The 15907-nt window shown below is 40.0% G+C and overlaps 1 protein-coding gene across 1 annotated transcript in view; it reads left to right on the top strand.

The window, feature by feature from the left end:
* Positions 1-15907, top strand: part of LOC126094612 (bumetanide-sensitive sodium-(potassium)-chloride cotransporter) — a 355958-nt gene that overhangs the window by 209519 nt on the left and 130532 nt on the right. Inside the window, exon 5 of the mRNA XM_049909090.1 lies at positions 2754-3007. Coding sequence (XP_049765047.1) covers positions 2754-3007 — 254 coding nt within the window. The remainder of the gene's footprint in view (positions 1-2753; positions 3008-15907) is intronic.

Genomic DNA, 15907 nt, shown 5'->3' with positions numbered 1-15907 from the left:
CGTAGGCTGGCGTGAGGAGGGAAGAACTATACTGACGTGAGGTCTGGAACATGACAAGGTATTAGAATTCAGAAAGCGGACGTAATTAGTTTGATACTTAACTTTAATCCATTAATGATGTACGTCGCTCTTGACGGTACATGATTCACAATATCAATATCAATAGTAACTGAACATGGCGCCTTGCTAGGTCGTAGCAAATGACGTAGCTGAAGGCTATGCTAAACTGTCGTCTCTGCAAATGAGAGCGTATATAGTCAGTGAACCATCGCTAGCAAAGTCGGCTGTACAACTGGGGCGAGTGCTAGGGAGTCTCTCTAGACTAGACCTGCCGTGTGGCGGCGCTCGGTCTGCAATCACTGATAGTGGCGACACGCGAGTCCGACGTATACTAACGGACCGCGGCCGATTTAAAGGCTACCACCTAGCAAGTGTGGTGTCTGGCGGTGACAACTGCGATTTTTAAAATAGGAACCCCCATCTTTTATTACATATTCGTGTAGTACGTAAAGAAATATGAATGTTTTAGTTGGACCACTTTTTTCGCTTTGTGATAGGTGGCGCTGTAATAGTCACAAACATATGGCTCACAATTTTAGACGAATAGTTGGTAACAGGTAGGTTTTTTAAATTAAAATGCAGAACGTAGGTACGTTTGAACATATTATTTCGGTTGTTCCAATGTGATACACGTACCTTTGCGTACTTATCATTTCTGAGAACGCATGCTGTTACAGCGTGATTACCTGTAAATACCACATTAATGCAATAAATGCTCGAAATGATGTCCGTCACCCTCAATGCATTTGGCAATACGTGTAACGACATTCCTCTCAACAGCGAGTAGTTCGCCTTCCGTAATGTTCGCACACGCATTGACACTGCGCTGACGCATGTTTTCAGGCGTTGTCGGTTGATCACGACAGCAAATATCCTTCAATTTTCCCCACAGAAAGAAATTCGGGGACGTCAGAGCCCGTGAACGTGCGGGCCATGGTATGGTGCTTCGACGACCAATCCACCTGTCATGAAATATGCTATTCAATACCGCTTCAACCGCACGCGAGCTATGTGCCGGACATCCATCATGTTGGAAGTACATCGCCATTCTATCATGCAGTGAAACATCTTGTAGTAACATCGGTTGAACGTTACGTAGGAAATCAGCATACATTGCACCATTTAGATTGCCATCGATAAAATGGGAGCCAATTATCCTTCCTCCCATAATGCCGCACCATACATTAACCCGCCAAGGTCGCTGATGTTCCATTTGTCGCAGCCATCGTGGATTTTCCGTTGCCCAATAGTGCATATCATGCCGGTTTACGTTACCGCTGTTGGTGAATGACGCTTCGTCGCAAAATAGAACGTGTGCAAAAAATCTGTTATCTTCCCGTAATTTCTCTTGTGCCCAGTGACAGAACTGTACACGACGTTCGAAGTCGTCTCCATGCAATTCCCGGTGCATAGAAATATGGTACAGGTGCAATAGAAGTTGATGTAGCATTCTCAACACCGACGTTTTTTACATTCCCGATTCTCGCGCAATTTTTTTACTACTGATGTGCGGATTAGCCGCGACAGCAGCTGAAACCCTACTTGGGCATCATCATTTATTGCAAGTCGTGGTTGACGTTTCACATGTGGCTGAACACTTCCTCTTTCCTTAAATAACGTAACTATCTGGCGAACGGTCCGGACACTTGGATGATGATGTGCAGGATACCGAGCAGCATACATAGCACACTCCACTTGGGAATTTTGATCACAATAGCCATACATCATCACGATATCGACCCTTTCCGCAATTGGTAAACTGTCCATTTTAACACGGGTAGTGTATCACGAAGCAAATACCGTCCGCACTGCCGGAATGCTACGTGACACCACGTACTCATACGTTTGTGACTATTACAGTGCCATCTATCACAAAGCGAAAAAAGTGGTCCAACTAAAACATTCATATTTCTGTACGTACTACCCGAATATGTAATAAAAAATGGGGGTTCCTACTTAAAAAAAACGCAGTTGATATCCGTTTGACCTATGGCAGCCCCATCTAGCGGGCCAACCATAGCGCCGTCTGGTTTCCCCCTTCAAGCTATAACAAGTTTCGTTCTTTGTATTTTTTTCGTTTGACGCTTATTTCGTGAGATATTTGGCCCGGTCACTGTCAATGGACCACCCTGTATACAGTCCCTTTGATAGTTTACTAAATATTCTGTGAATAATAAACTTAATTCGAAAAAAGATAAATAAACAATTCTGTATAATTATTCTGACTTTATAAGTACTTATTGTATATCATTGTATACACTGGCTGTATTACATAAAGAAAAATTGTCCTCACTAGATGGGTGTAGTCATAGTTACAAGGGTTTCATTAACACTTGAATCTCTCACTGTATGATCCCAAAACTCTGTTGAGTTCTGTTTCAGCTACATTTCGTGTCATATCAAGTTTCCTTAGCTTTGTGTCTTGTGCTTATGTGATATTGTATCGTAATCTTAAATTATTGTGCTGATTCTTTCTATGGCGATATTTCTCTCTCTCTCCCTCTCGCTCTCTCTCTCTCTCTCTCTCTCTCTCTCTCTCTCTCTCTCTCTCTCTCTCTGTGTGTGTGTGTGTGTGTGTGTGTGTGTGTGTGTGTGTGTGTGTGTTATATTTGTACAAAGTTTTTGGTGGTATTACTCAATAAACCTTAGCCAAATGCCAAAAAAATGTGTCACGTTCCTGTGTCCCGCCACAGGTGGTATCTACTTCATCATCTCTCGGTCTCTGGGCCCCGAATTCGGTGCTAGCGTAGGCATCGTTTTCGCCTTCGCCAATGCCGTCGCCGCGTCCATGAACACCATCGGCTTCTGCAACTCTGTCGGCGACTGGCTCGAGGAGTACGACAAACAAATCGTAGATGGCGATGTCAACGACGTTCGTATCATTGGTGTCGTTGCCCTCGCCGTCATGATCATCATATGCGCCGTCGGTATGGAATGGGAATCAAAGGTAAGCACATTACACGTACTCTGTCGACAACACAAAATGTCACTAAATTTCCACACAGCGTACTTCCTATCCAGGTAGCCTTTGTGCTAGCGCGCGATATACGAGGGTCGTTCGATAATTAATGCCACAATTTTTTTACAGCCGTTAATGCAGGCTGGGCATAATAAAACAGACCCAAAAATGTTTATTACGACTGACACGGGACTGACCCATGTTGATGAACAGGAGACTTGCCCATCACAAAAAAATGCTGGAAACTGTGATTTTGCTGCAACAACCCGTTGCTGCCACATGTTTGCGCGTGCCTAACTCCCACATGCTCTGTCTAGAGTACTTTGCTGTGTCACTGCGTTCCAGTGAGTGAGAGGAGCAGCCGCTTAATGACCGGTTGAATGATACAAAAAATGGTGCACACGATAAAACAGTGCGTGTTAATTATCGAGCGTTATGCAAACACAAATCGAGGACAAGGTGTGAAGATCTCCTTGCGTAAGAGTTTCAGACTGGAAGTGTTTTGGTAAACCTCCAGCAAAGTCAGCAATGTACGAGGTGCATTCAAGTTCTAAGGCCTCCGATTTTTTTTCTCCGGACTGGAAAGCGATAGAGACATGCGCATTGTTTTAAAATGAGGCCGCGTTCATTGTCAATACGTCCCAGAGATGGCAGCACCATACGGCAGATGGAATTTTACCGCCAGCAGCGAGAATGAGAACTGTTTTAAATACTTAAAATGGCGACGTTTTCCTTATTTGAACAGTGTGCAATCATTCGTTTTCTGAATTTGCGTGGTGTGAAACCAATTGAAATTCATCGACAGTTGAAGGAGACATGTGGTGATGGAGTTATGGATGTGTCGAAAGTGCGTTCGTGGGTGCGACAGTTTAATGAAGGCAGAACATCGTGTGACAACAAACCGAAACAACCTCAGGCTCGCACAAGCCGGTCTGACGACATGATCGAGAAAGTGGAGAGAATTATTTGGGGGATCGGCGAATGACTGTTGAACAGATCGCCTCCAGAGTTGGCATTTCTGTGGGTTCTGTGCACACAATCCTGCATGACGACCTTAAAATGCGAAATGTGTCATCCAGGTGGGTGCCACGAATGCTGAATGACGACCACATGGCTGCCCGTGTGGCATGTTACGTCGAGAAGTAACGCCACTTTCATCGATTTCGGGTGAGTAGTTAATTAGAAATAAAAATCGGAGGCCTTAGAACTTGAATGCACCTCGTAGTATTTACGGGAAGAATGGCACGAAACATGCTCTTTAGAGAATAAAAGCCGTAAAAATCCAAAAATAGTTCGAATGAAATTACAATACCCGTAGCTGCATACAGGTGTTGATATAAGTCAACGGGGACAGTTGAATATGTGTGCCCCGACCGGGACTCGAACCCAGGATCTCCTTCTTACATGGCAGTCTCTCTATCCTTTTTTTTTAAGTTGATCTCATTTTTTTCTGTATTATTCGTTGAATTTGTTTGGGGCGGACGTCCGATGACACACGTTCAGGTTCTTCGTTGATCCATTCACTCAGTTTATTATTATTATTACAGAAGGTAAGTAACCCTCTGTCCGAACACGCTGAGCTACCGTGCCGGCATGAAGTCAATACGGAGAGTTGAAAATATGTGCCCGACAGGGCTTTCATTTTGTTCGTAACTGATCGTTGTATTTGTTCAGGGGCAGACGTCCTACGACACTTGTTGAAGTTCTTCCTTGATACATTAACTCAGTTTTTTTTTTTATTATGGAGGGCAGCTAACCCTCTGACGGAACATGCTAAGATATCGTGCCGGTATCCATCTGAGCCACCGAGGACACAGGTGAAGGGACTTACCTCTGGGACGCCTGCCGTGAGACCCGCATTCCCAACTTATTAACCTATTGCCCCACACTATATTCATAATGTCCCTGCCCATTACTCACGGCTTTTTGCCGATTCCCGAAAGAGTTCGGGCACTGTTTGTGCATCCGCACAGAAGATGATGGTCAAATAGACGGTGAGCCTTGCCCTTAAAATTGCTACACCAAATGCAGATGATAAATGGGTATTCATTGGACAAACATATTATACTAGAACTGACATGTGATTACATTTTCACGCAATTTGGGTGCATAGATCCTGAGAAATCAGTGCCCAGAACAACCACCTCTGACCGTAATAACGGCCCTGATACGCCTGGGCATTGAGTCAAACAGAACTTCGATGGCGTGTACAGGTACAGCTGCGCATGCTGCAGCTTCAACACGATACCACAGTTCATCAAGAGTAGTGACTGGCGTATTGTGACGAGCCAGTTGCTCGGCCACCATTGACCAGACGTTTTCAATTGGTGAGAGATCTGGAGAATGTGCTGGCCAGGGCAGCAGTCGAACATTTTCTGTATCCAGAAAGGCCCGTACAGAACCTGCAACATGCGATGGTGCATTATCCTGCTGAAATGTAGGGTTTCACAGGGATCGAATGAAGGGTAGAGCCACGGGTCGTAACACATCTGAAATGTAATGTCCACTGTTCAAAGTACCGTCAATGCGAACAAGAGTTGATCGAGACGTGTAACCAATGGCACCCCATACCATCACGCAGGGTGATACGCCAGTATGGCGATGACGAATACACGCTTCCAATGTGCGTTCACCGCGATGTCGCCAAACACGGATGCGACCATCATGATGCTGTAAACAGAACCTGGATTCATCCGAAAAAATGACGTTTTGCCATTCGTGCACCCAGGTTCGTCGTTGAATACACCATCGCAGGCGCTCCTGTTTGTGATGCAGCGTCAATGGTAACCGCAGCCATGGTCTCTGAGCTGTCAGTCCATGCTGCTGCAAACGTCGTCGAACTGTTCGTGAAGATGGTTGTTGTCTTGCAAACGTCCCCATCTGTTGACTCAGGGATCGAGACGTGGCTGCACGATCCATTACAGCCATGCGGATAAGATGCCTGTAATCTCGATTACTAGTGATACGAGGCCGTTGGGATCCAGCACGGCGTTCCGTATTACCCCCCTGAACCCACCGATTCCATATTCTGCTAACAGTCATTGGATCTCGACCAACACGAACAGCAATGTCGCGATACGTTAAACCGCAATCGCGATAGGCTACAACCCGACCTTTATCAAAGTCGGAAATGTGATGGTACACATTTCTCCTCCTTACACGAGGCATCACAACGTTTCACCAGGCAACGCCGGTCAGCTGCTGTTTGTGTATGAGATATCGGTTGGAAACTTCCCTCACGTCAGCATGTTGTAGGCTAACCTTGTGTGAATGCTCTGAAAAGCTAATCATTTGCATATCACAGCATCTTCTTCGTGTCGATTAAATTTCGCGTCTGTAGCACGTCATCTTCGTGGTGTAGCAATTTTAATGGCCAGTAGTGTACTTAAACCTAATTAACCCAAGGACATCATACACATCCATGCCCGAGGCAGGATTCGGACCTGCGATCGTAGCAGCAGCGCGGTTCCAGACTGAAGCGCCTAGATCCGCTCGGCCACAACGGACAGCCATACATGTCCTTTCAGTAAGATGGCGTAAGACCGGCGCATTGAAATCACATTATATTGAAAGGTAGGGTCTTCTAGCTATATGGGTGCGGAATAACATAGTGTATTGGAATTCTGAGTAAAACCAACCTGCTAACAGAAAAAAAGTGTTGCATTGACTATTGAACGCCCCTCGCTCTGATGTAATGTTGTTCAGTAAACCATTTTCAGTCATGAATAGAAATATCTGCACTCATACCCGTTACAACCTGTATAGCGAAATGTTGTTTCAGATGCTTCAGATCTGATGTTTCTTCTGCATGTGCCCCAAGTTTTGAAAAATTCCTACATATGACAAAGCCGTAATGAATCATCGAAATGGCGTCTAGCAAGTTGGTGTGGAAAAACAGACAGTAGTGAAAATCAGTAAACGTTTGTGCAGTGTATAGTAGTAATGTTGTTGATAGGAGTACTTGGGCGATGGTAAAGAGAGTTTAAAGCGCCAGTAAGAGCAGACAACGAGCTCCATGATCGGCCACTTTGTGGATGTCCTGTCACAGTCGCTGCTTCTGCCAAGGTGAATCGCGTGGACGCCACTATGCATGCAGACCGCCGCATCACGAGTCGTCGGTTGGTTCTACAGCTATCAGTGAGCAATGGAAGTGCATGTGCTATGACTGAGTGTCTCGGATATTAACAGTTTGCTTGAGATGATTTCCTCGAATGCCCACAACAGATAACGAAATTCAAAGAAAAACCATTTCATCTGAACAGCTGGAGTTACTTGAGGCCAATGGAAAGGTTCTTCTGTCGCGGATCGATACAGATGACGAACCCTGGGTGCGTCACTAGCAGGAAACAAAAAGACAGTCACTAGAGTGGCACCTGCTCCGCAGTCACCAAAAGAAAGTAATATTGCCACGTTTTGGGATAGTGATGGTGTCATTGTCGTGGATGTGTTGCCAAAAAAGTCAACCGTTAATTCAGAGGTCTGTGCGAGGACTGAACAAACTCAACAAACGTGTTCGATCTGACAACAATCCAAACGAAATCTTGCTCTAACACGGCTGTGGACTCCCGTACACAAGTCTCAGATCCCAGAAACACGTTGCCAAATTGTGCTAGACATCATTACCTCATCCACTCTATAGTCCAGATCTGGCGTCCACGGACTTCAGCTTTTTTTTCCCCCAAACTCAAGGATTCTCTGCGTGGGACTCAATTTGAAAATGATGTGAGCGTAGTTCATACAGTGAGAACACGGCTACGGGCACGCAAAAAGAGCTTTTACAGACAGGGAATACAAGAGTCAGGGAATAGAGCATGGCGGGAACTACGTAGAAAAACAGTACATATAAAAATACGTTAATTGAATTTGTCACTAGAGTAATTTTTAAGGATAAATGTGTTCCGATGAAAAATTTGGGGGCATTATTTATTGAACGTCCTTCATACAAACGGATAGACTCAATCAAAAATTATGAAATGGCAAGAATATGAGCTTTCCAGGGAGCTGATACAGAAAACTCTTTCAATAAGTTTTATATTATCCACTGTAAATGGCTGGTGAAAGCCTGCGCCTGTATAAACAATGGTTTTGCTCTTTGTGAAAGTATTTGTTTTCTTACGACGCGTTTAGGAAAGAATGCCCATAATCAAGTGCGTTTTCTCTTGTATTATGACATTTTACACATACGTCATATCAAACGAAAGAATGAACTGAAAATGCAAATTTTCATAAATCCCGTCGCGAAGAAAATTTAGGATTATCGTGAATGGCAAGTGCGTTTTCTCTTGTATTATGACATTTTACACATACGTCATATCAAACGAAAGAATGAACTGAAAATGCAAATTTTCATAAATCCCGTCGCGAAGAAAATTTAGGATTATCGTGAATGGCAACAAACGTTATTTCATAACGAATATAACCAATACAAATTGTACTCTCATCGTGGTGAAACGTCCAATCCTATCGATCTGGGATCGAGACTGAGAGATTACTTACTCGGATTTTTCGTAAGGGGTTTTCCAGTTCCAGCACTTGCTTTACATCCTATAAACCTCGGTCAGAACCGTAGATTGTCAGTACTTCTGATTGTTTTGATATGGCCCTCCACGAATTCCTCTCCTGTGCTAAACTTTTCCTCTCAGACTAGCACTGGCAAACTATGTCCTCAAATATTCGCGGGATGTATTCCAATCTCTTTCTTCATTCACACCTTCCCTCGTCGATTCTGAGGAGAACCACCTCACTTCTTACCTTTTCAGTCCACCTCTTTTTCAACATTCTTCTGTAGCGCCACATTTCAAATGCTTCGATTCTCTTCTGTTCCGGTTTTCCCACTGCCCATGTGTCACTGCCATACAATGATATACTCCAAACGTACATTCTCGGAAATTTATTCCTCAAATCAGGACTTCTGTTTGGTACTAATAGACTTCTCTTGGCGAGGAATGCCATTTTCGCCAGTACTAGTCTGTTTTTTGTGCCATCCTTACTCCGACCATCTTGGGTTGTTTTGCTACCTAGGTATCAGTATTCCTTAACTTCGTCTACTTCGTGATCCCCAATTCTGATGTTACGTTTCTCGCTGTTCTCGTTTTTGCTGCATCTTGTAATGGTCGCCTAGTCGTAGATATTGCTAATTGCTATAATCGCACTATTTCACTCCCATTTACGGAGCTTGTTAGCACTTGATGTTAGGTTGGCGCCATTAAAATGCATTGTGTTGTGGTAATCGCTGCTACTTGCTGGATCGCTGCCGTGTCTCGATGCTGATGCTGGCTCTAAATCTGGTTGTCTAGGGTTAAAAACATGGGGTCCTGTGTATTTTATGTGCTTTTGATGATAAAGAACGAGCGAAACCAACAAATATGTAAACTTCAAATATTTATTACTCTGGTGGCCATCTTAATTCCACTGTCCACCAAAGACCATGACACAACACAAAGTAGTACTTCCTTTACATGTTCTTTGCATTGTTTATCCACCTCAAACAATAACACACAAACACACTTTACCAAAGTGACATTCCGACTGCCTCCCGACCCTTCTTGCTGCTTGTATTTATAACATTGTCAAAGAACTACTAAAAAGAGATATAGTTTTAAGTCACGTGTACATCTGTTATCATAATTTGTGCAGAAAAGTTATTAATTTGCATCGAGTGACATAATTTAACATGTTATTAAAATTACAGACAGATTTGTTGACTTGACAGAATAATTCTTTGTTACAAAAAGGCCGTTTTTTAGAAGTTTGTCAATTGACTTCTCTCATTTGCATAAATAAGTAAATAACATCAATTATTAAGAATTACATTGGTTTTCGTCTAAAATAGGATTGTTTTCGCGAATACTGAGTGAAACCGCTCCTAGTGAACAAATAGGTTTCACTGGGTGATTTTTATTTAAGGAGATCCAAAATACCTAAGTTGGCCACTATTTTTCGTACTTCATATTAATTATTTAAGATGAACTTAGTGTTTTTACATGATGACATTTGCTGTATCAGTGATCAAGTGATATAAACTTTTGTGTGGGTCAGTTATTCAGTATAATTTAATGGGTTGACTGTTTATGGAGACATGTTATGCAATCATTGTTAACATACACGATAACTTTTCTATAATCATAAATACTCGTTAAACTGGTTGAATTTGGAGGGTATCACATACTTCGATACAGTAAAGCCTTTAATATTTTCCGTTACAATACCCCCCTCGGGTAATATCATTTACAGAATGTTAATGATATTAGCCGACTAGGACAAATGTGTCAAATGGTTAAAATTTGGGAACATACTACTTTAATAATTTTTTTTGTTTTTCTATGCATAATGTGTATGTATACAAGGACCGTTACACCGTTTCAAAATGCTTTTTTCCTGCAAATATTTTAGTTGTGTTGTTTCAAATGCACTTTGTGTTATGGCTCTCAGTACAACAGCATAATAAAAATATTTAGTAATATATGAAAGTAAAAAACAAAATGTTAATCTTTGCTCCCAGTGAGCCACATGGAAAATGATCAAAAACAGACACAAATGTATCACATGCGATGTTAAGATATATAAAAAATACATGTAAATTATTTCAAAGTCAGCTCTCATTGAGTGACAGAATAATCAAGATAATAGAAGGAACATAAATACATTACATAGATGGACAGGTCAGATGTCCATAGGAAAATATTGCAACTGTCTGCTTTTTTTGAGCCACATAAAGGAAATGAAAACAAAGAACATAATTATAAGTATGGACATGATATATAAACACAAACATTAGAGAAGTCATATGTATGAATATAGTATGCATTTGAAAAAAAAAGAAAATATTTAAAAACACTTGTCTCCCATTGAGACACATAGTCAAGACAGTACAAGAACATATTAATACTAAAATTGGACACTTAAATTGGTCACAACATAACACAAACATCAAACTTGGTGAACATCTGATTAGCTGTAGAATATTGTACACAAATCTTATGCCTAAGAACACAATAGTAACAAAATGATGGGTCTTGCACAACAATTTTTACATTGTCTTATTTGGTGCAAGTATGTCCCATATTCAACAATACAAAAAGAAAGTAATAAATGTTTGTCACCTTCTTGCCCATTGCAAGTAAAGAAGATGTCTCAAAATTTAATATTCAATAGTGACAATAAAAAATATAAAAACATTTTCTCAGAGATCTGGAACTTTTCCAGGGTCTGTAGGATGAGTGGTAGTTGCTATTTGACACACCCAGTAAAAATCTTTGCTGATAACATGCTTTATGGAAAATGGATAAGTAACTGTATTCAAACAGGGAAATGTGCTTAATCATGTCTATATGGTTTCAATTCAATGATGTTTCTTAATCCAAATAACCTTCTTGATCTGGGAAAGATAAGTCTATACGCATTAGGATGTGGGCTTTCTTTTATTTCAAATGGACCAATGTAAATATCAAAAGACTTTTTAAGTTCAGCTGACAATAATTTTGATTTCTCTTGTGTCTTGACGAGTACAAGGTCCCCTGGTTTGAACTTTTAATCCAACAACTGGCATTTCAGGAAAATGTTGACAATTTTTGAGCTTATCTCTAAGTCTAGAAGTGATGGCAGAAACAGGACTTCCTGTGTCTACTAACACTCTACCTTCCCACTTGTCAATGATTACTTTAACATATGGACAACCTAGCTCAACATCTTTGTCTATTTCAGTATTTTCAAACAATAGATCATTTTCAATTTCTTTAGTTCCTAAGTCTAATGTCTCTTTCCTATACTTAGACACATCCCTCTCTGTTTGCAAAGCATTGACATTTAAACATAAACCTTTGTTTTCATCTGTTCCTTTTAACACTGTGTTGTCACTTAACAAACTACTGTTTTCACCCCATTTTTTATAAAGTCCACTACGGATTCTTGTCCACCATGTAGGATACAAGGTTGCACTTACCTTTGCTAATTCTTTCCAAAAGGCATCTTTGTTTATACAGTTTCCATAGTAGTTCCACAAAACTTCTAAAAACTTTTCCCCTTTTTCTTGAAAACACACATTTACATTCCATCCCTTTATATTTTCTTTAATATTATTATTATTACCATTCTCATAGATTAGTGTTCCATAGTTCCCAATCGGCAATAGCTTGTCCTCAGATACACATTCCCTAGTCTGCTTTTCACTTAAATTAACCTCATTATTACCCATGTTTGTCACATCACTTACCTTTCCCACATAACCACTTTACCATTCTACAGATACTTTTATTTCTTCCTCCACACTCTCATCAATAACACCCCTTGATTTAGGATCATTATTTAAATGTCCCTCTATTACTTCTTCCTCCTCCTCCTCCACAACAACCCCATCTTCAGTTTCCCCCCTATGTATCTGAATCTCAGCAATTGAGTCTTTGGCTCCATTAAACACTTCGTCATCCCCCTTCTTATCAAATGAACCCCCCAAAATAGATTCTATTTGTGATGTGTCTGACTTGTTATTAACACCAGTATCTTTTTCAGCTCAACTATGGAACTCTGCAATACCTTCAACTTCTGCACTTTCACTAACTACCTGTGCTTGAAGACTGTTTTTATTAACTGTATCACTTTTACTCATAGTATCCCAAAACCTTTTATTAAATTCTAATTTATTCATTCTAACAACATCAGTATTTTCATGGTACTTACTCTTTACATTGTATCTTCTCCTTCTCCAGTTTCAGTTATGTGTTGTCCTGTCATAATATTGTCTAGCCCCAAAACTACGGACATCTAGTGGGACTGTCCACCGTTTCCCGGCTGGTTCCCTCGGTCTGTCCGTTTGTAGTTGTCGTTTTGTTCACTAGTTTCAGCAAACCCCCTTCTATCTTGTTCTCTTCCCCAATACCTATTTCTATCATTCCTATTATCTCTCCTCCATCCTCCCTCCTGTGTATTGTTTCTGAAATCATTTTCATATCTCCTATCTCCCCTATTTGGAGCATTATTTCCAGAATTTTCAAAGTCTCTCCTCCCATAATAATCTCTATTTACATTCCTGTTCCACCCCCCATACTGGTTGTTGCCAGAGCCAAAACTTTGGTTATTTTCTCTTTCCAAGGCCCTATCTAATCTATCTACAAATTTCAGGAACTCTTCCATTGAATCATCTGGTCCATGGACCAATTCCCACTGCAGTCTCTCTGGTAACCTTCTTTTTATAACATCAATTTGTGTCATAATATCAAAAGAGTTATTCAAGTGAGCAAGTTTTTTCAATTGATCTCTGCAAAATTTTTGCATTCCCCCTACTTTCCCTCTATACACTGGTCCATTTAGAAATTCTGACTTTAATCTGGCTTGTATGGATTGTGACCAAAATTTGCAAATAAACTTAGCTTCAAACTCTTCAAAAGTATTCCAAGAATCATTATTCTCATTTGCCCAGGATAGGGCCTCCTCTTCTAGAAACCGTTTTACTAACTTAATTTTTATGTTATCTGACATTCCTACAACAAACATATCCTTACATTGGTGAATAAAGTCAATAGGGTGCAGATTTTCACCAGGAAAGTATTTCACTTGGATGTGCCCATACATTGTATTTTGATTGTAAATCGTTTGTTTGGACATCAATGCATCCTCCAATTGTGTATATTTAGTGTGTATATTTTCTACTTTTGTATCTACATTAGTGGTATACAGGTTGTATTCTTGTTTAAGGTTTTCTGATGTTTTGTCTATTCTCTGATCTAATCTTTTAGCTTCAGTATCTACTCTGTTATAGATGACAGCAATGCTGTCTGTGTTAGCTTGTATGTTTTCATTTAAACTTTCAACTTTAACTTGAAATTCTTTTCTGAGGTGTATCAACTGTTCTCTAGTGTTTTTACTGAGCGTAGTTTTAATATCCTCACACTTCTCATTGAGATGAGTACTTAATAGATCAAAATTCAAACTTAACTTATCCAGTCTATCTGTGTTTTCTTTAAGTTTCAAACTTACTTGTTCACTTGATTGTTTAAGTTGCAAGCTTATTTGAGTTGCAAACTCTGCTAGCCACTCTGTTAAGTTTAATTGTTCACCATCCCCTGGTTCAATTTTTACATTTCCTACGATCTCATCACTCTCAGGTAGATACATGTTAACAATTAATTATTTTAAATGACCACAACAACAAAATACCTCGCTTTATATAGCTATGCTATGATGTCGTTGTCGGTGTTCTTGTTGGCTTTCTTCATTTCTATTCGGTTTTATCGAAGCTGAAGTCTTGATTGATGAATTCCATTGACATAATCCAGACGTTAATCTTCCGAGCGGTGTGATGACAGTTTTTCGTAGTCGCATTAACACACTTTATTTATCTATTTATTTATTTTTGACATATTTTCACTGTTACCACACTGCACAAATAAACTTTTTTGGAATGCTAAGCACTTACGAAATTTATCGCTGCACTATTATCATCGATGCACTTAAAGATCCCGGACGAGCCCCCACTTTTGTAATGGTCGCCTGGTCGTAGATATTGCTAATTGCTATAATCGCACTATTTCACTCCCATTTACGGAGCTTGTTAGCACTTGATGTTAGGTTGGCGCCATTAAAATGCATTGCGTTGTGGTAATCGCTGCTACTTGCTGGATCGCTGCCATGTCTCGATGCTGATGCTGGCTCTAAATCTGGTTGTCTAGGGTTAAAACCATGAGGTCCCGTGTTTTTTATGTGCTTTTGATGATAAAGAACGAGCGAAACCAACAAATATGTAAACTTCAAATATTTATTATTCTGGTGGCCATCTTAATTCCACTGTCCACCAAAGACCATGACACAACACAAAGTAGTACTTCCTTTACATGTTCTTTGCATTGTTTATCCACCTCAAACAATAACACACAAACACACTTTACCAAAGTGACATTCCGACTGCCTCCCGACCCTTCTTGCTGCTTGTATTTATAACATTGTCAAAGAACTACTAAAAAGAGATATAGTTTTAAGTCACGTGTACATCTGTTATCATAATTTGTGCAGAAAAGTTATTAATTTGCATCGAGTGACATAATTTAACATGTTATTAAAATTACAGACAGATTTGTTGACTTGACAGAATAATTCTTTGTTACAAAAAGGCCGTTTTTTAGAAGTTTGTCAATTGACTTCTCTCATTTGCATAAATAAGTAAATAACATCAATTATTAAGAATTACATTGGTTTTCGTCTAAAATAGGATTGTTTTCGCGAATACTGAGTGAAACCGCTCCTAGTGAACAAATAGGTTTCACTGGGTGATTTTTATTTAAGGAGATCCAAAATACCTAAGTTGGCCACTATTTTTCGTACTTCATATTAATTATTTAAGATGAACTTAGTGTTTTTACATGATGACATTTGCTGTATCAGTGATCAAGTGATATAAACTTTTGTGTGGGTCAGTTATTCAGTATAATTTAATGGGTTGACTGTTTATGGAGACATGTTATGCAATCATTGTTAACATACACGATAACTTTTCTATAATCATAAATACTCGTTAAACTGGTTGAATTTGGAGGGTATCACATACTTCGATACAGTAAAGCCTTTAATATTTTCCGTTACAATACCCCCCTCGGGTAATATCATTTACAGAATGTTAATGATATTAGCCGACTAGGACAAATGTGTCAAATGGTTAAAATTTGGGAACATACTACTTTAATAATTTTTTTTGTTTTTCTATGCATAATGTGTATGTATACAAGGACCGTTACACCGTTTCAAAATGCTTTTTTCCTGCAAATATTTTAGTTGTGTTGTTTCAAATGCACTTTGTGTTATGGCTCTCAGTACAACAGCATAATAAAAATATTTAGTAATATATGAAAGTAAAAAACAAAATGTTAATCTTTGCTCCCAGTGAGCCACATGGAAAATGAT

Source organism: Schistocerca cancellata, chromosome 8 (genome assembly GCF_023864275.1).
Source record: "Schistocerca cancellata isolate TAMUIC-IGC-003103 chromosome 8, iqSchCanc2.1, whole genome shotgun sequence".
Lineage (NCBI taxonomy): Eukaryota > Metazoa > Arthropoda > Insecta > Orthoptera > Acrididae > Schistocerca > Schistocerca cancellata.
This window is presented reverse-complemented; position numbering and strand designations above follow the sequence as displayed.